General features: G+C 42.8%; 1 protein-coding gene across 1 annotated transcript in view; it reads right to left on the bottom strand.

Moving 5' to 3' along the window:
* Window positions 1-564: 564 nt before the first annotated feature.
* The window catches only part of LOC106651289 (cytoplasmic polyadenylation element-binding protein 2), an 82216-nt gene continuing 58121 nt past the window's right edge, over window positions 565-24659 (bottom strand). Inside the window, exons 4-9 of the mRNA XM_023460330.1 lie at window positions 10405-10446; window positions 4477-4740; window positions 4267-4379; window positions 3795-4187; window positions 3570-3680; window positions 565-3448 (exon numbers count right to left, since the gene is read on the bottom strand). Coding sequence (XP_023316098.1) covers window positions 3332-3448; window positions 3570-3680; window positions 3795-4187; window positions 4267-4379; window positions 4477-4740; window positions 10405-10446 — 1040 coding nt within the window. The 3' untranslated portion in view covers window positions 565-3331. The remainder of the gene's footprint in view (window positions 3449-3569; window positions 3681-3794; window positions 4188-4266; window positions 4380-4476; window positions 4741-10404; window positions 10447-24659) is intronic.

Here is a 24659-nt window from a genome sequence, read left to right as displayed (position 1 = left end):
ATTTTTTCCTTTACTAATATTTATTGTTAAACAAAGAAATTGTTATTTAAACGCGTTTTTTACAGTTACGACATACATTTTACTTATGTTGTATTTCTTGAATACTTGTTATCCTTATATTTTTGATAAGTGAAAATTTAATTTGTAATATTTTTGTTTATAGCATTTTAAGCTGATGTACGATTCAAATGATAATTTTTTTAAAGTAATGAGTGGTATCGTAGGGATGCAGAGATTACGTCTGAACCAAAAGAGTCAAATGAAAGGAGGATGCGAAAAACACATCACCTTGCTTACACGTATGATCCTTGCCATGCGTTACGACATTTTACGAATGCTACGACGTCTTTTCATCAGAACTTTGATGCATTTGCCTTTCATTGACGCAAAAATTTCTAAATTGAGGCTAATCCTTTTCTTGCTTGTTAAGTAGTATATATAAATACGAATGAAAAATATTTATATAATACTAAATTTCCATCAATTTTTTTTATATGTGTAGCATATTTATGAGTAAATGTAACTATAATAACGATTATATTGTATGAACAACGCCGTAGTCAGTATCTTTCATAGCATAGTATTTATTCCGAATCTATGCGCACACATTGTGGCTCGACACTTTTCTCGCTCTCTTGAATTTGAACTACGCAATTGTTTTAAAAGAGTTAAAATCTTTCAATTATTTTTATTAAAATTGCGTGTGTTTGTTTATATTTTCTAATATATACAACGAGATTAGAAAGTGTCGGTCAGTGTGTGAGCGCGTGTATGTATGGGTTTTAGTGTGTCAGCAAATATGTAAATGCGTACTTAAAGTTCTTATTTTTCAGTAAATTTTTTTTCATTATATATGCCTAATTAAGGGACTGTATTGTATATATATTCAATTTTTTCTCGTCTAATAGACAAAAAAAGAATATTTCGATCAAGCGCTGCCTGCGCGCGGGCAGATATAGCAATGTTTAATTAAAGGGCGAGATTATATAATTCAATCCATTTTTCCTACATTATGTACACGAAGAGGGGCGAGCTACTCATTGCACTATTTCGATTCTCTCGATTAAATATGCCTACATAATTCATATTATCATGTTTCCATTTGTTTTTTCTTGATCAAGTTTTTTGCTGATTCTATCGTTCTTAGTTAATGCTTCGTCGGCCTTCTTACTTCGAGTTTCGCATTTTTTTACAATCAAGACTTGATTTATAAGACTCTACGATTTAATTGTGATTTTTGCCAAAATTCGCATAATGTACCTTTCTAAAAATGAGTTCGTTGTAGCTTACAAACACCACGAAATACTTATTGTTCCAGTGTATGCTTTGATAAAACCTTGAGATATCCAATATTTAGTTATATTGGTAGTTTAAACTAGTATTTTTAAATATTTAGGCAGCACAGTTTGTTTACAAAAAGAAATTTTTTAATTATGTGCATATTTGTAAAACGTGATAGATTGAAAAAGATAACTGTTCCGATATTATTTTTCATTGACCCATGAGTCTCTATTTAAAAAATGCAAATTTAGCCTCAATGGAATAGTTTAAACTATAGATATTTAACAATGTTATGTATAAGAATTGAACCTTTTCTTAACACAAATTTATCAATACCAAAATTTATAAAAACTAGTTAAATATGCGTTCAAAGAGCAATATATTCAATGATATAAAAAGTTATTAATTTAATGGCATCATGCTTCATTGTGACAAAATCACTTTTTAATCGAAAGAATAAAAAAATTATAGCAAAATATCTTTAATTTTAATATAAAATTTGAAAACATTTATTTAATCTCTCAATCATAATAAATAATGTACAATAAAAAACAACATTAATTTATAAATGGAAAATATCGCAAATACAACGCTTTAAGATTATTCGTTTAGAAATGACTTTATAAAATCTATAATTAAGATCATAATTTTTTACAAAACATGCAAAAAGTAAATTCATTGGCAATCGCACGTTAGGGACAAAGTTCATTGGAGCACTGAGGCTATCTAAATGAAAGTCACAAATTATTGTTTTTCCATTTAGTTCTGGTTAACGCGAGAAAAAAATTTAATAATCAAGTTACTCAATTTTCATATATAAAGAATTTGCTTACAATTAACAATTATAATAATTTTTGGTAAAAATCTAAGATCGCAAACGAAGCATCGTCAAAAGTTAAAACGAGATAGTAGCAATTATAAAAAACGTTGCTTCTCTGCACAACTACTAGCGGTTTTCAGGTACATATCTTGCTTTTGGACTCGTTAAATACTTTTTTATATAAGAAACAAACCGATGCAAACTTCGTTCACTACGCATATAAGAAATCATAAAAATTCATTCTACGAAGTTCATTTACAATTAAGAAAATAGTCGAGCAAGTATTTATACGAAACATATAATACGACAACACGAGTGACGACAATTTGAGATAGAAATATTCATTTGCTAACAAAACGAATCAGCAAAAATCTTTGAAGAAAAAAATGGTATTTCAGAGCGGACAAACATTTATGTGAAGGTAAATCTAGTTTATAGATTTGTCATAGAAAAAATTTTCGAATAGCTCTACATTATTCGAACAAGAGTAAGACATTCTTAGTTCAAAAGAGCTCTCTGTCCATATAAGTTGTCAAGAGAGAACGTTCATAAATATATATGTGCGGATTTTCGCGTTCCGCACAGACTCTTCTAAACGTTCATCATTCGTCATTTTACAATTAATACCTACGTGGTAATCATCTTATACGTGTGAGCGTGTATTTATTTTTCCTTTTTTTTAAGAGTGTGTATCAGTGTACGAGAGTGAGTGTGTGTTCGTGTGTGTATATTATTATATTTGTTTTGCATAATAATAGAATTGTGTACGCGTGTATGGGCTTCGAGCGCGTATGTGTAACTGCGCGTTCACAGCGTCTTTTAGATTAGAGTTAAAAGAGCCTTAGATTCTAGAGATAATTTTTTACGGTACAGAGAAAAGGTTGGCTTTACGCGCAGCTCGCGATACACGAAAGGTCACACACGCCGTAATGTTCTCGATCTTTTATCATTTCTCGGGATAAAATGTTTCTTTTCATCTTGATTGATTTTTTACCTATCTGGTAAAACGGGGTTTTATCTTGCTTATTATAATATTTCGCTTCGGTTGTCGTCTGCGGTGGCTTCTTAGAGCCGACGGCGACGTTGAAGATGCTGCTGCTGATGATGCTGCTGTGGGAGTTGGTGATGGTTGTATTGTTGTTGCTGCTGTTGTTGGTGCGGTTGATGATGATGGTGGTGGTGTGGCTGCTGCTGCGTCGATTGCGATTGCTGCAGCGGCTGAGGCTGGGGTTAACACCAGCGAAAGGGGACCGCGCGAGGTCGATCGGCGCCCTCTTTTACGAGAGGTTTGTGGAACTCACGACCTGGTCTCGAGTGAATCGTTGCCCAGCAATGTTCACAATAGTACTGAAATTTCGTGGCAAATTTTATTATTTCAAGTATCGTAGAATGTTGCAATTGCACAAGCGAATTTGAAAAATCGTGTCGGGAATCGAAGTGACTCTATCGATCGTACGTATAAGCATACCTGTAAACAAGTAACGTTGGCGCAGAAAAACGGAGCGAATTTTCCACCACAGCGCTGACCCTGACATTCGTCGCACATCTGATCATCTAGCACGTAGGGTTTAACTTCAACCTGAAATAAAAATTCAGCAAATTTGGCGTGTAACGTTCGTCGGACATAAAAATTATTGTAAAACCACGACAAAATAACAACACACAAGAATACAGGGTGAAAAATCGGTCTTACCCTTTTATCGATGTCACTGTGTTGCAATTGAACGAATCTAGCGGATATAGCAGCGATGTAGCTCTGCTGATTACTGAATGCCACTCGGCCGGCACCTTTTGGATACTTCAATTCGGGATCTGTGTCGATGCCGGCGTAGCATACACCGCCGTACAGCCGGTCCATGATCATCGCCAATTCAACGGCCTTCAATGGCCGCGGCACACCACCGACGAAGACGGTTTTACGCGGATCCAACGGCATCGAAGCGTCCAATACGAAATCGGCATCGGACAGTCGCCAAGGTCTGATCTGTACGGGCTTATCCTTGATCGTTGGCGACGAGACGCATAAATAAAGTTTGTCCTCATCTTGAATGCAGGCATCGATCAGCTGTTGCACTGAGCTTTCATCCTGCAAAATAGACTTGGGTCAGTTTTTGTCGCCCATCGATCCGAAGGAAGTAAATAAATAGTTTCGTGCGTTGGCATACCTGAAAAAGTAGGAAAGCATATCCTTTTGGTGGGAAATATGATTTGCTCTCGGCTTTGTGGGGCCAATCGACGACCAGAGCACCGAAGCATTGAAAACTCGACGTTATTTCCTCTGCAAATGTCAAACGATTGAATGAAAATCAGTAAAAATGAGGGGAAAAAGAAAGCGAGGAGCAAAGGCAAAAGTGGAGCAATAAATGAAAACAAACCCTCGGCAATGTCGGGTGGGAGTCCACCGACGAAAACTTTGCGCGAAAAACGCTCGCCAGTCTCGCTGCCCTGACTGTGGGGGCTGCTGCGGCTGGGCGACGACAGAGGTGCCTGATGATGACCCGGTTGGCCTAAAACACCTACGGGTACGACGCCGTCTAATTGGCCACCGCCACCACCGCCGCCGCCCGGCACGCCCGGCTCCTCCAGCAGGTTACCACCCGGACCATCGTCGACTAATCCCGTGAAAAACGGCGATTTTCCTGAAACGAGGAGAAAAACCAAAATACATTAGTGCGTTGTTACGCAATACATAGGACGTGTAAATTCTAAAGCTTTCAAAATTAGACATGTTTTTTATAAATCTCGATCAAGTCCGCGCACGAAAAATCGGCAAAAATGGTGAGCCGAAAAACAAATGTCAATATTTACCGCACTTATTATGAAAACAATCACTATTTATTTGTGACAATTATCACTCACTACAGGGCTGCTTAAAGGAGAAATGCGCTCTTCTCACTTGAGTATCCATTTTTTAGTTGCAGTCGAAAAAATGTCAAGGAAAAAGAGTCGAAGCAAGAGCTAATAATGCAAGCACGAGTGCTAGCGAGCTTGTGACGGTGCGAAAGGCCGAAAAAGAAATGCGATGCGATGCGACGACAACGACCACGACGACGACGACTGCAGTCATCACTTATACATACAGCGCTCAGGAGAGTGTGTGCGTGAGAAAAAGCGAGAGAGAAAGAGAGAGAGAGAGAGAGTAACCGAGCGAGCGTCGTATGTTATTTTTCTATCCCCGGAAGTCAAAGCGCGACCGATGATTTCGCGAATTTTTGATTCACAGAGGTCGATGCCTTCGGGAGTCGTCTGCGCTTCTTCTGCTGATGCTGTTGCTGCTCCGTATTACTAAGTATTGTAACGTGCATGTATAAGTAGACACAGACGCGACTGTACACACACATATATATCAATTATGAGGCATAGACGGTGACGGCGACGTCGATCTCTTTTGAGGTAGTGTTTTAGTTGCAACGCCTCGCGCTCGTGGGAAAGTGTTTATTATTTTACGATGTGCCCCGAGCCAATCAAAAGTATCGGGAGCGTAGGAGCTCTTGTCAACGCTGCTCTTCTCCTTGCAATGTACAAACTCAATGAATAACAAGCGCGTAGTACGTAACGTGTAGCTCTTTGCTACTAAGTGTGTTTGTACACGCGATTTACGTACGTATTATATCCACTGGCATCGTTATCCACCGGGTGCGCAATTTTTTTCGTCGATTTTCATCGCGGAATTGAGTCGAAGCTAGCGGGTATCGATCCTGTTATCCTAATAATTACATTTCCATTAGGCTAAAAGCAGAAAGGACGGAGAATGCATTACGCAATTATGAGACGGAAATTCATTAAGGAAAATTGAGAGCTTTCGGGGTGATTATTACTTTCGTACACTTAATAATTGTTTAAAAACTACAATCGAGCGAGAGAAGAATGAGAACGAGAGAGAGAGCGCGCGGGAGGTAATTCCTCCGGGATGCTAGAGTGAAAAAGAAACATGTAGAAGGGAGAGAGGGAGAGCGCCGGTAGACGCGCTGCTCGAGATAAGAGAGGGCTCGAATCCCTGACACTATAACGAAGAGTTATCATACCCAGAACAGCAACTAAGGATATCGCGTGACCTGACCAACCCCCCTCCCCCTCCCGTTCCCTTCCTCCCTCTCCCCCATGGGCTCGCACAACCCCATCTCTTCGTGAACGAGAAATTTTTGCCAAGGCGTTGATTAAAAAAGTGTAATAACAAAGCGTTTAAAATGACGTTTTTATCGGTTTTCTTGATATGAATATAATAATATATATTACTAGTTCAGCTGCACATATATTTATATAGCCACGGATGCATAATATATACAATATATACGTGTGCGAAACCAACTTGGTCTGCCCGTATCGATCTTAGTGGAAGGCAAGTGCAGCGCTCGTGAACTGCAACAACTACTATATATACTCACAAACACACGAGCACAAATACACAAAAACATGTAAACAGAAAGAGAAAGAACGAGAGTAAAGCAAAAGGCAGGACGCTACAAAAAATTTTAGTCTATTGTAGAAAATAAGAGACTCAAGACGTACGAAAGAAAAGATATTGTTATGTGTAGGTTAAAGGTAGCTACTTGATTGAATTTACTTATTGTTCTCTCGTACATTTTAATTATAAAAAGTCTAGGACACTTGACTTGCTTTTTTAGCAGCGAAAAAATAACACGAAATCACAATCTGATCCATTCATAAATATTTAAAATTACAAATGAATTTTGGTTTTTTCTTTACGAGTTTGCTTTGCCACTTTTTTTTTAATACGACATAGTAAATTTGATCTTCTTTGGTGATAATTTAATTTACTGACAAGTCGCTCGAAGGAAGAGTAATTTTTATACAGGGAAGAGCATCTTGGTCGAATGATGAAGAAAAATAATGTTCCCACGCCCAAAGTACCTTAAAGAGCAATCGATGCGCTTGCTATTGCATTAAGCAACGAGATAGACAGAAAAATAATAAAATCGGGCGAAATTTCGGAGTAACGAGCGGGTCGCGCTTCGCTGTAATTAGCCACTAACGCGTCGTCGTCATGTTTTGACTCCTTTTTCTCTGCGTTACTTTTCTTCCTTGACATGGTTGATTCGCATCAGCTGTGATCAATATAGTTCCGTGTTTACCGCAGATGGCGCGTCGGCCCGCACCTGATTATGTTTCTTCCGAGCGATTACGTTTCCGAAATCGATGCGTGAAACATGAAAACTAACAGGCACCGTATATCGCCAGATAAGTTTTTTTTTTCACTGTCAACATTAGAGACTGTGCCAGCGAGAAAAAGTTCTGTGCTCGCTGATACGGCGTAGGTACAGGAGATAAAAAGAAGTAACGGATAAGATAACGATTGAAGTCGGCTGGAAGTATTTCGACACGATAAACTATATTTAACAAGTGCATGAGCGTAGAAGGCAAATGAACTTATAATTGACGTGTCCTCGCAGTCGATCGCGTATGCAGACGACAAAAAAGTGCACGGCTAATTGGACGGTCCTGCATTACCGGCACTGTTTTATCATGCCAGACTTGACATCTCGACGACGGCAATGTTTATCACGTTCCACAGACTTTATTTATGCATCGAGGAAAAAGTGAAGAGAAAAAGTGAAGAACTGAAAAGATAAAAAATTTGACGTTATGAACATACCCAAAGTGCCGAACTCTTGGTCCAAAATTTTGGCCAGGTCGAGCAGATTCATGCTCGGCAGGGCCTGCTTCTTCTGCACAGTATTTCGCGTACTCGCATACATTTTTTCACGGTAAAAAAGTCACAGGGAACAATAATTAAAAATCACAGCCACTGAATGGACACTTTGACTAGAACTCGATGTGTTGTCACAAACAAACTATATTACGACGACGAGGAGGAGAGTCAGCGGCAGACGATAGTTGCAAGTCGAGCGTGAAGACGAGCACTCCTCGGCTCGTTCGCAGGCATTCAGACAGAAATCGATGACGACGTCGACTCGGATTACTTCATGTCGAAAATAAAATAGTCCGAGGAAGGAAGAAGTGAAAAATGCCTCTCGATGCGCGACGCTAAAAATAAGCTCGAGCGGTCGGCAGGCTCCCGGTCGTGTGGCAAAAAAGCATCGAGCTGCTGCCGCCGCCGCCTCGTCGTCGAAACGGAGTGGCGAGCTTCGCAGCGCCCGCGGGTTTATATTTAAAGCCGACACAAGTCTGAGCTGCTAGCATGCGCGTATATATATCTTTAGTGTTATATGTTACGTGCAGAGATAGGCTGTATTAGGAGCCGGCTCGGTCACTCGTCACGACGCACACAAACTACACGGGTACACACGCGCGCACTTGGTTGTTGTTTATACGTATGTATAGTAAGAGAGAGAGAGAGAAAAAGAGAGAAAGAGTCGTCGCGCGAGCGCAACGTTCGCTCGTCGGCAGCGTTGGAAAGCGACTAAAGGCAACTCGGAGTTGTTTCGCGCGGCGCAGCAGTAGGCAGCAGTGCTATAGCAGCACTACGTCGTCGGCGGCGAGCGCAGAGAGTAGAGTCAGTAGAGGTGTATAGGTGCTCGAGCGATGCAGCAGCGTAGCAATCGGATGGCTGAACGCGGCTCTGAACCCTGCCTGCCTGCCTGCCTGCTGCTGCTGTATGCGCGCGCTCGCTCGCTCTGCTCCGTATTATAGAGTGTGTGTATGTACGTACGGACGAGATAGAGCAAGGCCTGCCCCCGACGTAGAGTACGCGCTACACACGCGATCGATTTCCATAGCAGCCGCCGAGCGAAGAGCACGCGCGCGCCTGCCAGGCTGCCAGGCTGCCCCGGCTCCCCTCCGTCCGCATCTCTATGCTACATGCTATATACTATATACCCGTGAGTCGTGAGCCGACTGCTTCCCCTCTTTCCGCTCTCTCTCTCTCTCTCTCTCTGCTCTCTTCTGTGTACTTGCTTCGCTTATAGCCTCGTATAGGTGTAAGCGCGGGGGGTTACGTCACGCGCGCGCACACACACACACTTACACGTACGATCTACTACCCTGCGCCAAGGGGGTCGACGACCGCTGCACTTTTCCGGCGTTCCGTACAGTATAGATCTATATACAGGCTGCAGCGCGCCACGACTCACGAGATGCTTCAACCATATTGCCACCGCCGCCACCACCGAGGCGATCTTTCTTTCGCGAAGCAGACTCGAGGCTCTCTCCTGCACCTTGCGCATGTATATTGTATACGCTCCCTGCTCCCTCCCGCCTGCCTCTAATTCCTGAATTAAATATTAATAACCGCCATCAAGGGGATGTAATAGCGCAGCCCTGAGCGTATAACATTTTTTTCTCCTCGATATACGCGTCGCTGAGGCTCGACCGATCGACTTTTATTGCTTGACCCGCTTTTCTACCCGGCTTGACAAAGGATATTTCCAACTGCGGCATTCTTTTAGCCATTTTTTCCGCTTTTCTACTTTTGTCACTTTTGCCCACCACGACTCGGCCCTGTTTTGCATTCTGTCAACGTCAGGACATTCCTCGAGAAATATTTTTAAATAGCTCCAACCCTGAGAGACTTTTTCGACGTTATATTGTTATCTATTATAAGAGACAGTTGTTTCAACTACTGAAAATTGACGCTCGCTAAAATAACGCATCGAATGAGAAGATAACTGTCGAGCCTTCAGCATGAATTTACAAAAATTACAAATGAATCAATGACTTTTTCGAATCAATTGATTTTACACTTTTTCATCGAGTGCTCTGAAATATCAGCGTTAGAAATTCAACACTTTCATTTCTAGACGAGCAAACATGCACGATCGCTCGTGCGAAAGAGAGATATATTATTTTAAAAGAAAAAAATCAACTGCAAATCGAGCATTGCTATCCAGAAGTCGGCATGGAAAGCACCGATGTAAATTCGTGTAAAATCGATCAATTCAGCCGCTTCGTCGAGAGGAAGATTGAGATAAATTTTCCCCGGCTAATCTCTCTCTTTCTGCTGTGCTCTCTTGTGACGCCTCTTTTCAGCACTTACTGAGAGGTGTTCATGCCAAATAAGCGATCTTTTCTATCTCGCCGAGGCAATGAAGAAAAAAAAGTGAAAGGATGAGGGAGAGGGAGAAAAACGAAGGAGCATAGACGCAAATAATGTCCATTAAAGAAAAGTCGAAGAATACTTTTGATCTAAAAAAAGTTGCATTATCGCGAACCAACGTGGGCAACTTCGTATTTATGCCGTGGCGAATCAAAGGATAAGTTAATTTCCCTCCAAAGACAACAACGCATAATTAATGTAACACGCTCCGCTGCATTACAATATAAGCGTTAGTTTTTTCACCAAAAATCAGTTAGTATTGATAGATAATATATAAACTACTACTCACGATTTTTAAGATTAGATACATTGGCACTGTGCGGAAACATACCTGCAGCAAAAAAACATCAAGTTAATTAAACCGTCGTTGCAAAGACGTAATACATGAAAATATAAATATTGGTTCATTTTCGAAAACGTACAGCACGTACGAACGTATTCCAACGCCTTGGGTCATGTGCTATATCGAGAGAGCTATCAGTGATTTTATTTTCAAAAATTGGGACTGTATATCGTGCCACGGAGCATCTGTTCATACGTATATAAATGAAAATTTCATTAAGGATCGTATAAATACGTGAGTTCATATAGATCCGAAGCTCGACGCGCGATGACACATTGGATGTTATGTTCAACCCATTCGAAAGCAATTACCGCAAAATACCTTTTTTTACGTTATTTTCAGGCAATGCGATAAAGTCGAGAAAAAAGCCACTGCGGCGCGTACAATAAACTCTAATCATAATGGAAGTGGAAGCCATAAAGTAATTTTATAGTAGTACCGATCGCTAGTCACGTCTTATCGTCATTTTTACAGGCCACGCACTGCACAGCGATCCACCGAAGCTCGCAGTTGCAGAGAAAAAAATAAAGAGATGAAAGTGTCAGTGATTATCCAACTCGATTCTCGAGGAGTTCGCTTACTGCACACGTGGCGCGGCAAAAATGTCGAAAAATTCAAATGTCTCACATTTGAAAAGACATTAAAGGTCGTGAGATAAATCGCAACCCGTAAAGGCTCTCGCCCGAATTAGATAGATGTATAGCAAAGGTCTTATATAGGTACGAGACTGAAAATCCTAATGCAAGTAGCCATGGGGATAAAAATAAATCTATATGGTACAGTCGCACGTTCGAAGCATAAAAATCAAAGAGCAAGTTTTATTTGGCTCGGTGAATATCTGCTGCTAGGTATATCGACAATTTATGTGTATTGCGCAATCGAGTCTAAGCTCCAAGGGTAATTATCCAGTGCTTTTAGTCAAAAACGACGATGGGGCCGATGTTTTTTCAAGATAATTGACGATATTTTCCATCGGGTAAACTGGCGCAGGGGACAATTTCACGGGCATCGCCTCGAAGCAATCATTTACGTCGCAGAATCGCATCGCTTGTAAATGTACACGGTAAATACACCCTCGTTGCGTGTGTGTGTACTGTGTACGCGCGTCTATCTTATGTAAAGCCCCGCAAGTACATAAGTTGTATATTCGCAGCCAGACACACGTGTCAGAAAAGTGTAATGGCAGCGGCAGCAGCAACAACAAACCCTTGTTTTTCCCTAAAAGCATCGATCCCGAGCGTGTATCGTCCGGCTGTACCCAGCCGTTAATTTATTTGTCTTATGATTAACGCAACGACTATGAATGTGTATTTTCACCATGACCCTCTAGATTTTATGGCTTGTTTCGTAATACTCTGTCGGCTATTTACGGCTCAAGAGTGTCTTAAATACACCGTTTATCTCGAGGGCAGGTTCTTCCTCCTTTGCCGTTTTTTTTTTCATTTCGATTAAGAAAATCGATTCGAGTCATCCGAGCGATAAGATAAGCTGCTGTTTCGGAGGAATCGGCAACGCTAGCAGTGGGCACGTAGGTGCAATAATATGCGGCGGACCCTTTGGTATAACTGCGCTGCCGCCCACGTGGCTCGAAGGAAAAATACGCAGCTGACGCAACCGAGAGAGAGGGAGAGAGATAAATTCGAACGCGGTGCCCTGTACACGCATTAATGCATTAATAAATATCCAGCGGTAGTCCTTATGCTGCGGAAAAATCAGCTGCTACGCTACGCAGCGGGAAAAAAGGTATACACAGGCAGGAAGGGAACGACAAGAGCAGCAGCTTGTGGCGCAGATCGAAGGTGTTTCGAGCATATACGAGAGAGAGAAAGAGGGGATGTAAGGTCGCGTGCCGACTTATAGGCTATGAGCCCGCCGCAGAAATAGTCATCGTAGGTATTATTATCGCTAACCGCGCGTGTGTACGTATACGCCGAGGGTGAACGTACGTAATTCGCAGTTTGTGCATCGCATTGCTTGCAGGGCTGACGCTGCTGCTGCTACTGCTCGATACCTTTTCCGTCCTCCTCGTCGCAGCTTTATGAATTATTAACCCGAGTGCAGGCGGCCGATGGCCGATTTTTCACCTATGACAAAAAGTTCCGAATTACGAGCTTATGTACAATATGGTCGGATCGTAACCGAAATATTTTTAAAGCTAAGCAGCTGCAGCCCTCTTGCAAGCTGGTAATTAATAAGGACGCATTAATTACGTGCGCGCACGATGACGTGATTCGCGAAAGAGACCATAACGTACGCTAACGCGTAGTTTAGAGGCTCAGCCAGCTACCCTCCACAGCGAAAATATAAATAAAAATTTAAGTGCGAGCTCGGAGTAAGGGAGGAGCGGAGAAAAAATTTTGCGCAAGAGGGACGCTTTTTAGTATAATTCTCACGCGCAGCGTAGACGAACACCCACTCGACTTTAATGAGTCGTGTGTTTCTACCAAGAGAGGAGAGAGAGAGAGAGAGCAAGTGTGTATATGCTTGAAAAAAAAAGAAAAATTACAATGAACACAAAACTTATTCCTCGTGTATAAGTGCGTAGGCAGCATTATTATAATGTGAAAAAAATGACGCGAAAAAAAATGTCCTACGCCTAGGCGAAAAATTATTTCTAATGATCGTCGAAGGCTCGACACGAGAGACTGATGACGTCAATGCGACAGGGTATTTCGTTAATTACGTTGTAGTTGCGAAGAATAGGTTTGTTATAGAGACAAGAAGAGCGAAAAAATGGTGCAGTGTACGTCGCGCTGACATTAGCCCCGAGGCCCTTTCTCGTTATCATTTCTGCTCGTCGAGCGCTCTATGCATATATTTTAGCTCGGCGGGCTACTTTTTTTCGCAGCTCGCACTCGTCGACGAGAGAGAGAGAGACTTTTTCTCGGGCCTAGTGGCATTCGCGAAAAAGAAGGAAGAAAAAAGCAAGCGCTGCACTTGGCAAATTAGAACAGCGAGAGATGTTTCAGGTAAGAGCAAATTTGCACCGTCGTATCGTACACGGACTCGCTGCACCGTGTGCCTCGGCTAAATTTTTCTCGAGCACGTTCTAAACATCTCGCGCCAGCGTAATAATTCCAAGAAACCTTCGCTCGACGGAGTCCTGCATATATGCGAGTACGCATGCTCGAGAGCTGAAAAGCTCGACTCCGGACATTCGCCCAACGAAAATGACAAGGTCCCAACAAGCACCTTTCGTGTACACATAGGTGAGTAGGTATCTACGCACACAATGTGATAGTCGTATAAGGTCATTATCGAAGAGATAGAAGGGGGAGGGTAAATATAACCCTGGTAAATATAAACAGCTGCAACGAGACCCTTACACATGCACGTGGCCCACATATGTAACGGACGAGCGTGCGTACGATGATGTACACGGCATATAATGAGTAACGCACGAGCATGAGCAACGTCGGGAAATGGAGAGAAAAAAAAAGTTGATTTGTTTCGCGAGAGAAGCAACGCCAAAGACCGATAGAGCTGAATTGATAACGAGCGAGTGCCAGGTTGACTCGGCTGACTAATTTATTTTACGGAATAGCCGTTCGTTTCGAAAGATTCAATGTCTAGCGAGCAAAATGAAATATGAGCGGTTAACGTATATTATTATGTATCGCAGCTAGCTCGTGCTTAAGCGCAAGCCTGAGAGATTTATTAACGATTCTTAAATCAAACGACCAAATAGACAATATCGAGAATTATGCTGCATTAAATCTTAGCGCTTACGAGCCGAGCGAAGATTTTATGTTAAGAAAGCTGGCGCGTTTACGATGCGCTTTTTTCTCGAAATTTTAAAACGAAAAAATCGAACGGTTTCAATTCATTGTTTAATTCCTACGATATAGTTGTTTCCATTGGACTGCATTGTCAAAGATGCAATTTGTGTCAATTTAAAAAATCAAGTAATAATAATTTGGGCATTTTTTGGTTATAAGATAATTTTAAACCTCGCGAGCTTATTAATTTTGTCGTCCACGTATTTTACCTAACCTCAGTAATACGCGGCTCGGCGAGTTTTTTCAGCTCAGTAGCGCAGTAAACGTAATTGCAAGCTCAAGACTCGAGCACTTGCTCGAGTTATTAAGAAAAAGCGTGCATTATTTTATAGAGGCACGCGAGTCTCGAGTAATTTCGGTAACAAACAAACGTTCCTACACGCCATGTTTTCAATGAAGCGTCGACGATCTAGATCGCGTAAATATATAAGGAAAAATATAAAAAGAAAGATAAGACGCGAGAGAGAGAGGGAGAGAGCAGAGTTTGTGTACATGGTCTCGATGAAATTTAAGCGAAGGCAAACCGCAGGGAGAGAGACGATTGATGGGAGTTTGCCAAAGAGAGATCGATTGACTTTCTTGACTCGAGCCCGGCTCTTGGATACCTTATGGGCTACTGCAAGCAGCTATACGAGTAATTTCGTTACATTTACGGGGCGTACTTGCGTGTAAGATAATATTGTACTCGCTCGGGGTGAAAAATAAAGATTTCGGTCGGATAGCGAAACCGAAGCGCCACGCAGCAGTTTTGGCGAAATGATCCAATTGAAAAGTGCAAAATTACACATACGCGCATTACTAACTGCACATTAAACAGCTTGGATGAGCTCGATAAATGCGCAAACATCGGTCAAGCTCGCGCTTCGCATTGAATCTCGATCCTGACAAATGTTGTACATACACGCGTACATCGAACAATATATACTGATAAATGACTGTGACGAATTTGAATTCTAAACGAAAAGGCCACATTTATCTCAATAATGCAGGGCTTGTGCAGAAAGATCACACATGAGCGCGCACGCGTATACAAACAGAGAAAGAGAGAGAGAGAGAGAGAGAGAGAGAGAGAGAGAGAGTAACGCTCTGTGCAGCTGCGTTTGACCCAGTGCAGGGCAGGTCGAATTAATCAAGTTATAGACTCGTGCGGCAAGGGTTGAGGCTCGAATGAGCAATCGCAACCGCATCCAAGCGACATCCAAGCGAAATCGCAGAAAATTATCATCGATTAAACATGGGATCGACGTGTACGCAAAATTATCTTCGATGTTGCTGTAGACTGCAATAAAGGCGTGTGCGGCCGTTTCCAGGTCTGTTTTTATTTTTAACCACGTCGTGGCAACGATGAGTTTTGGGTGGTTTTCGCCTGTGCAGCTCGGCGTTGTACTCGCAGCGAACCATAGGATATTGAAATTTGACCAAGGCATTTATCGCGCGCAAATATAGCAGTCTATTATCTCGTCAATAACGTAGGCAGCAACGACGAACGGAAATATATGTATACGTCGGCGGCGGCTGCGAGCTCGGTCCATGCCAATTACACCGCATCGCGCGCCGCTCTCCTCTTATACGAATTTCCATTTAATTTAATTACGTATCCGCGCGAGCGGCCCATAGTAATACGCGCAACGATTGCACTGCATTACTGCGCTACAGCACGTATTACAAAATTAGCCGAAGCATATACCTGCGCTGTATTATATTAATAAAACGTGAAAATGGATTATGCACGAGCGTACGAATGTGTGAGTGAACGTGTGCAGCTATATACACATGCTCGCAGATATCAACGATTGAATCGTCCATCTATTGATTTTATAACTGTCGCAATGTAAAGTTCGACTCTCGTCGCTGCGGCGTCTCGTTGATTTTGATGCGCTACTAAGCTCAAATTGACTCTCTGCTGCGTCGCGACGCGATGTGTCCAAAGCATGACAGCAATCGAAATAAAAAGAAACAACAATTAGCGCAATTGCGACTCGACTCTCGAGTCTCTCTCTCTTTCGAGCTCCTTGCTGGAGCGCAATTAGCTGTATAATTAGCAGCGCGCGTCGTTGATTACGGGCCGAGCGCGCGCCGAGCTTATTCCAAAGTCTCTCGATAAGAATTGTTGTGATTTTTCAAATTATCCTCGGGACTTTGTGCTCGGGACTCGCTTCTAGTAATGTATTAGTAGCAGCTGCCGATTTCCCATCGGCTCGCAGCTCGCTCGGAGATACGCCAGTTACGACGATTGCATAAGCAGCTCGCGGATGTACGTTTGTCGGACATCGTAATAGCGAGCTCCTGCGAGTCCGAGTCCACGTGCGTCGTCGTCGTCGCTCGAGCTATTATAATTTGCGACAACGACGTACACATCTCGCGCGCATCTCATAATACGTATACGCACACACGCCACTGGAATATTTCTAACGGAGCCTGATGATTTGACGCTTTTTGTCGTATGAATAAATCGTGAGAAATGGAGAAGCCTCTTGGCCAAGTTGCACGATGATTCTTGAATTTTTTCCTGCCATTTCTGTGATGCGTCATGTCCGCGCGTGTAATGTACGCGATATCAAAACATCGTATACAGCACTTACAATAACACAACATGCGTCTGTAATGATGCCTATACGATTTCAGATTTATTATGATAGATAGCTCCTTTATTACGCGACATTCGTATCGTATCTTATCGTTCGCGCGTAGCGAAAATGTCGCTGCGCCATTCGATTCTATATAATCTATGCCAATTACCTGTGTGGTAGACTTTAAAAAAAAGGGGGGGGCCAATTTTTGGAATTTATACGGCGTGCGCATGCGATGTTTATACAGCGCTCGGGACACAGTTGCTAAAGTAAGACAGAGTATCCCTCCGCAAGGATTCGGTCGCGCAATTTATGACCTCTACTTTCTGCCTACCTGCTTAGTCCCAGGTGTACGAGTCTCTGCAATTTGCTCCGCTGCTTCTTGTGGCAATTTGTTAGCCTAAGATACGTACAACTATACGACTTTGTAGTTGAATTTTTTATTATCATTATTATTATTGTTGTTATGTATTTTGTGGTTTTATACATTATTTTAATGAGATCGGTGCAGATACACGCCGCATTATAATAGGGGCTAGTTGAGTTACTTATATATTATCCTTGTATGTTTCGGCCGAGATAAAGTATCGCTCTTGTACGCGTAATTTTATGATGTTTTAATTAGCTCGAGCCGAATTTTTACCTCGATCTTGTTAATTTTAAGGGCATGCGCAAATGTTCTTACAGCCGTGCTACATCAAGAGATTAATTTTTTTTGTCAAAAAAGGTTTAATTACTGCAAAAGGAATGCAGTAAGCTTTGACTTTATGCACTTTCCCAATTTGTCTTCTCTCGCTCGTCAAAGGGGGAAAAATGGAAGAAAATTTCCTGCAAAACGAAGCCGTCGCCCTCATTTTGTGATCTTTCGACTATAATGTTTGGCGCGCGTGTGTGTGCGAGAGCGTGGCAGTGCGCGCCGGAACTTTGACTACACAGCTTGAAATAGTAATTATTCGAGCGAGTTTCAAAAGCTTAGCGAGAGACAAAAATTTATCCAGGCCTCGTGTATAATGACAAAGGCACACATTGCACACTCGCTGCGCTCTGCAACTGACGAACAAACAAACTTTGGCACTTAGGATCGTTGGCAGGCGGACGCCGCCGCGCTGCGAGCGATGATGGATTCGCCAAAGTTTTAATAAGAGCCTCGGCTAGATTCTTCATCTCGCAACTACACGCGTTTAAGTGTGATTCGATTTATTTTAATGACTCTTGATCGTTAATCGGGCTTACGCGAAAAATGATACCTGCGCCAAATGGAGCGCGTAAAGCGTTGCCGATCTGCCACCGAAATGAATCGATCGAGGTCCTTCCTAATTGGCCACGTCATTCCCACCACTGAATTGGAAAATATCAGCTGCAACGTGAATTTTCCGCTCACTTCATCGCGTGTGTTTCAATGTGTACAGCGATGCACCGGCTAATGAGACGTAATTGATTGTACCGACGAGATATACCGAAAAAGTCTAACTATACTAAACTCCAGCGATGATTTGTTATTGATTAAATACATACGTATGTAATGTACAAGCCAACTTTCTATACGTATGTTTACACAGCTAGGTCGAATTTCACTTTCGGTAATACGAGCTCTCGAGCTCTACTCTACGCGTGGATCTTAATAATTGAGGTTTTTTTTGTAATTTACGCCAAGAAGATGTTTTAAATTTGAACAATTAAAATAAAAGAAAAAAGAGTTTTTAGTTTTATCGAAATGAAATTCGCGAGCTCTTGCTACAGCTAGCTATACTACCGTAATTGCATCTTCAAATGAAAATAGCGGGACGTAATTGCGCTTTTAGAAATTTTCCACGAATGAATTACTCGCTTTCTTTCTCTAAAATATTCATTGTATTTGTCAATTACGACTGGCTTTTAAAATTACAACAAGTGCGATTTGGTCGCAGGCTCGCTGAAAAGTTTACTATGCAGGAAGTCGAATCGAGCGCTGACCGATTAATAGCCGCGGCGTAAAAATTATGCGGAATCGTTTGTCGCGCTACGAACTGCGCCACAAGTAATACACATATATTTTTTTGAATTCGGTCGATCGACGCTCGAGGCTCGCTCGTCGACGCGATTACGAGCTAGATCGCGAGCGACATGCTCGAGCACGGTTTTCCTTGTCCCGCATCGAGGCAAAGATCCTTGGCAGAGTTTCCATTTTCCGATCTGCGCTCGACGGGTTTGCGTAACTCGCGCCGCGAGTAATGGCTCCGCGTCTATACATAGCACGTGCGTACATGCATATGGTGTAGGATACGATCGTCGAGCGACGTGACAAATCATCGCTGCGCATAATCGTTGCCGCGGATATTTTTTGCAAAAGCACGCCTAAATAATTGATTTTTTCGACAAGAGCCGTAAATCATTGGAATCCATCGTGGCGCGTACACGTAGGGCGATCGCGTGGCTCTTTCGGGGATGCATATAGGATAGCTGCAAGATGACTCGGCGCGTTCAATATTTATACAGATTCGAACCAAAAAGGGGGCTTGGGAGCAGCTTTAATATCAGCCGATCGAGCGTGCGGGCAAACAAGCCACACGCATACTATACGTTACCAGTAAGGTATACAGAGGGAGAGAGAGTGAGTAAACCGCGACGATGAAAGATGTTGCCAAGCCTGCATGTGTTGGTCCGTACGTGAGTATATACGTCCGAGATTGGAGGGTTAAAGCGTGCTCTCTTATGGAGCTGATCGATGAATCTTTTACGCTTTCATAAGTCGGCCGTTTTGGTTCATATACTTGGCTTTGATGCTCGCGGTTCAAGGCTATTGAAATACGCTTATTGCGACGAAACGCCGAACGAAGCACGTATAAGGGCACATATATATAGCATTTCTCATCGGGCGCAGTCCGTGCAGGTTGGTCGCAAGCCTCCGCGTGGAAAGGCTTTGCCGAGCGAGGAAAGAGCTGCGCAGAGCTCAGCTGCAAGACGCTCTACAAAGCTAATTAATATATCGCCGGAGCGACCATCTGCGAGCAGTAGTTGGTCGGCTCGGCTGTGTATATTCATGCGGTGGGCCGACGGTGAGCTGCTCTCGGCGCGCGTGCATGTATGCATATGCAAAGCTGCAAGCGAAGACCGAGCTGCGGGGAGGGTGTAAGCTCTATGCGCAAAGGCTCCGAAATCTGCATCCGCTGAATATGCAAGTAAAACTGTGGCAACGGATTCTCGCCTCTGTTTATGAATATACGGTATATATTACGCCCGGCCGAGGCTTCCTGACTTTGCTACATCGAGAATTACGGCTCTATCGTCGGGATGAATTATGCGCCATTTTTACACATCTTTTTGAGAAATGCCGTGCACCGAGTGTATTTTCTGAAAGACGCATATAGCTACATACGTGCACCACGACAGAGCTCGCGAAACCCATGCAAAGAAGCTCGACAAATTCCGAGCTCTCTCGTCTAATAGGATTTGCACTTCTCCTCCGCTTCTTCTTTTACTTTTTCTTTCGACTGCGCTATTACAAAGAGTTGAGGCCATAGCCCTGCACTCGCCGTGTGTGCGCGTGCTCGACTCCAAAATCGATTTTTTCTTACTCCTCCTACTCCTACACCTCTTACTCCCCCCCTCTCTTATTTCTCTCCGCTAAAATCTGCCGAAAAACCAAGCAAAGCGAGAATTAATTAATGCAGTGCTCTTTTAAAGCGCCAAATATATATGCCATGATCTTGCGGACTTTCCCTCCTCCGCGTGAATTTATCTCGCCAGCCACGCACAAAAAGTACATTCAAAACACACTCACACACACATACACCTATAATAGCTATACGAAATGATCCACATAAAATCGCTGCTGCACTTTCATCTACTGAATAATTCATCGTGCGGTTCTACGCTTGTCCAGATACACGCACGCACATACAACGTGTATATGGCTGCTCGCACGCAATTAGTGCAACTCTGCACTTTCTATATCTTTCGTATTTGTGCCTAAGTGAAATAAACATATACACATTTAGCGCGAAACAACTAAAAACTTCGCACGCAATATTAATGTCAACGGTGAATCGAGCCGATGTAACTCGCAGCACAATCCTTACAATACCCGCGTAGAAAAAAAAATGAAGGAAAAGTGTAGGAAAAAAAAGTGTAGGAAAAGTGTAGGAATAGATTCGGAGATACACTTTTGCTACACTTTTTTCTCGCATTGATAATCGTAAAATTCTACGATTACTTCGAGGATGTCGACTCGTTCATGCCCGATTGGTGCACCGCGCCATGGTAGTCGAGAGCCAGGACGTAACATTGCCCTAGAGGACGACTTTCTCGAGGGAGTCGACGGGGTTTTACCCGTTCAGAGCACCACATCGCGCTAGACGGGTACCAGGTGGAAATATTGTACTTTTGGACGACTTCCTTGAGGAAGTCGACCGAGTTTTACCCGTTCAGAGCACCACGTCGCGCTAGACGGGTACCAGGTAGAAATCTTGTACTTTTGGACGACTTCCTCGGGGAAGTCGACCGCGTTTTACCCGTTCAGAGCACCACGTCACGCTAGACGGGTACCAGGTGGGGATCTTGTACTTTTTGTCGATTTTCTTAAGGAAGTAGACCGGGTTTAACCTGGTCAGAGCACCACGTCGCGCTAGTCACGAACCATGTGGAAATATTGTAATTTTGGACGACTTCCTCGGGGAAGTCGACCGCGTTTTACCTGTTCAGAGCACCATGTCACGCTGGTCACGAACCAGGTGGAATTTCATGTACTTTTGGACGATTTTATTCAAATTTTCAAAAAAAAATCTCTAGCGAGATCGACGTACTTAAAACAATATATGTATATTTTTCTTACATTACTTGTGAAATGAATTTTTCATAAATCTGTCATTACTTTCAGCAAAATTTTATTTTTTATCGTACATGATTTTGGTTAAAACTTCCAATTCTATTAAATTGATCGGCTCAGCTATATAAGATGAATCTAATGTTTGTATAAAAAAACAAACACATTGTAAATCTTTTACATTAATAAATATACGTTTTGTTTATTCTATCTAATTTGTTTTGAAGGACATTTCCTAAAATGTTGATTCTCTTTATAACAGCGTGTTGATTTCCCTGACAAATACAATTTTACATGCAATTACACAATGTGGTTTTTAAGTAATATTTATGAACATTTATAAATATTAATATGTTTGTTTTTTCATACAAACATTAGATTCATCATATATAGCTGAGCCGATCAATTTGATAGAAATGGAAGTTTTAACGAAAATCATGTACGATGAAAAAAAAAATTTTTGCTAAAAGTAATGACAGATTTATAATTAATGTATTTCACTAGAAATGTAAGAAAAATATACATTTATTGTTTTAATTACGTCGATCTCGCTGGATATTTTTATTTGAAAATTTGAGTAAAATCGACCATGAGTACAAGATTTTCACCTGGTACACATCGAGCGTGACGTGGTGCTCTGAACGGGTAAAACCCGGTCGACTTCCTCGAGAAAATCGTCCAAAAGCACAAGATTTCTACCTGGTACCCGTCTAGCGCGACGTGGTGCTCTGAACGGTTAAAACTCGATCGACTTCCTCGCAGAAGTCGTGCAAAAATACATGATTTCCACCTGGTACACGTCTAACGTGACGTGGTGCTCTGAACGGGTAAAACTCGGTCGACTTCCTCGAGGAAGTCGTCCAAAAGTACAAGATTTCCACCCGGTTCGTGACTAGGGTGTCGTGGTGCTGTGAACGGGTAAAACCCGGTCGACTTCCTCGAGAAAATCGTCCAAAAGTACATATTTCTACCTGGTACCCGTCTAGCGCGACGTGGTGCTCTGAACGGTTAAAACTCGATCGACTTCCTCGCAGAAGTCGTGCCAAAGTACAAGATTTCTACCTGGTACCCGTCTAGCGCTACGTGGTGCTCTGAACGGGTAAAATTCGGTCGACTTCCTCGAGGAAGTCGTCCAAAAGTACAAGATTTCCACCCGGTTCGTGACTAGGGTGACGTGGTGCTGTGAACGGGTAAAACCCGGTCGACTTCCTCGAGGAAGTCGTCCAAAAGTACAATATTTCCACCTGGTACCCGTCTAGCGCGACGTGGTGCTCTGAACGGATAAAACTCGGTCGACTTCCCCGAGGAAGTCGTCCAAAAGTACAAGATTTCCACCTGGCTCGTGACTAGGGTGACGTGGGGCTCTGACCGGGTAAAACACCGTCGACTTCCTCGAGAAAATCGTCCAAAAGTACAAGATTTCTACCTGGTACCCGTCTAGCGCGACGTGGTGCTCTGAACGGGTAAAACTCGGTCGACTTCCTCGAGGAAGTCGTCCAAAAGTACAAGATTTCCACCCGGTTCGTGACTAGGGTGACGTGGTGCTGTGAACGGGTAAAACCCGGTCGACTTCCTCGAGAAAATCGTCTAAAAGTACAATATTTCCACCTGGTACCCGTCTAGCGCGACGTGGTGCTCTGAACGGGTAAAATTCGGTCGACTTCCTCGAGGAAGTCGTCCAAAAGTACAAGATTTCCACCCGGTTCATGACTAGGGTGACGTGGTGCTGTGAACGGGTAAAACCCGGTCGACTTCCTCGAGAAAATCGTCCAAAAGTACAATATTTCCACCTGGTACCCGTCTAGCGCGACGTGGTGCTCTGAACGGATGAAACTCGGTCGACTTCCCCGAGGAAGTCGTCCAAAAGTACAAGATTTCCACCTGGCTCGTGACTAGGGTGACGTGGGGCTCTGACCGGGTAAAACACCGTCGACTTCCTCGAGAAAATCGTCCAAAAGTACAAGATTTCTACCTGGTACCCGTCTAGCGCGACGTGGTGCTCTGAACGGGTAAAACTCGGTCGACTTCCTCGAGGAAGTCGTCCAAAAGTACAAGATTTCCGCCCGGTTCGTGACTAGGGTGACGTGGTGCTGTGAACGGGTAAAACCCGGTCGACTTCCTCGAGAAAATCGTCCAAAAGTACAATTTTCCACCTGGTACCCGTCTAGCGCGACGTGGTGCTCTGAACGGGTAAAACTCGGTCGACTTCCTCGAGGAAGTCGTCCAAAAGTACAAGATTTCCACCTGGTTCGTGACTAGGGTGACGTGGTGCTGTGAACGGGTAAAACCCGGTCGACTTCCTCGAGAAAATCGTCCAAAAGTACAATATTTCCACCTGGTACCCGTCTAGCGCGACGTGGTGCTCTGAACGGGTAAAACCCCGTCGACTTCCTCGAGGAAGTCGTCCTCTAGGGCAATATTACGTCCTGGCTCTCGACTACCAATTCGCGGTGCACCAATCGAGCATGAACGAGTGACATCCTCGAAGTAATCGTAGAATTTTACGATTATCAATGCGAGGAAAAAGTGTAGCAAAAGTGTATCTCCGAATGTATTCCTACACTTTTCCTACACTTTTTTTTCCTACACTTTTCCTTCATTTTTTTTTCTACGCGGGTATTAACTTTTTTTTTGTCTCACTTCTCATGGCTCCATTACAAGTAAATCATTATATTCGCCATACCACAGAAGCACATAGGTGTATCTTTTTTTTTTTTTTTTTTTAAGAACAAACAAATGCAGGAAAAAATGAATGTATTCGAGGTTGCACGAGAATAATAAACGTAGCACGTTTATAAAAGGATGTTGTTTCATACTTGTTTAAACGTTACGTTATTTAGTTCGATTGTAACAGTAAATGACTCAGATAAAGAATCGAATGAATAATTTATATTGTTATTGTTTTATTAGTCGACACTTTGCACATCAATGCGCACATACTCGCTGCGAAGGTTATCAAGTACGATAAAAGCACGTGAGTTAAAAACCACAAACTATAACGGCAAGCGAGCGTCGACCACAATATACAAAATCATCATCGGCGTTGCAAGT

The sequence above is a fragment of the Trichogramma pretiosum genome, unplaced genomic scaffold (assembly GCF_000599845.2).
Source record: "Trichogramma pretiosum strain Unisexual culture from Peru unplaced genomic scaffold, Tpre_2.0 scaffold59, whole genome shotgun sequence".
Lineage (NCBI taxonomy): Eukaryota > Metazoa > Arthropoda > Insecta > Hymenoptera > Trichogrammatidae > Trichogramma > Trichogramma pretiosum.
This window is presented reverse-complemented; position numbering and strand designations above follow the sequence as displayed.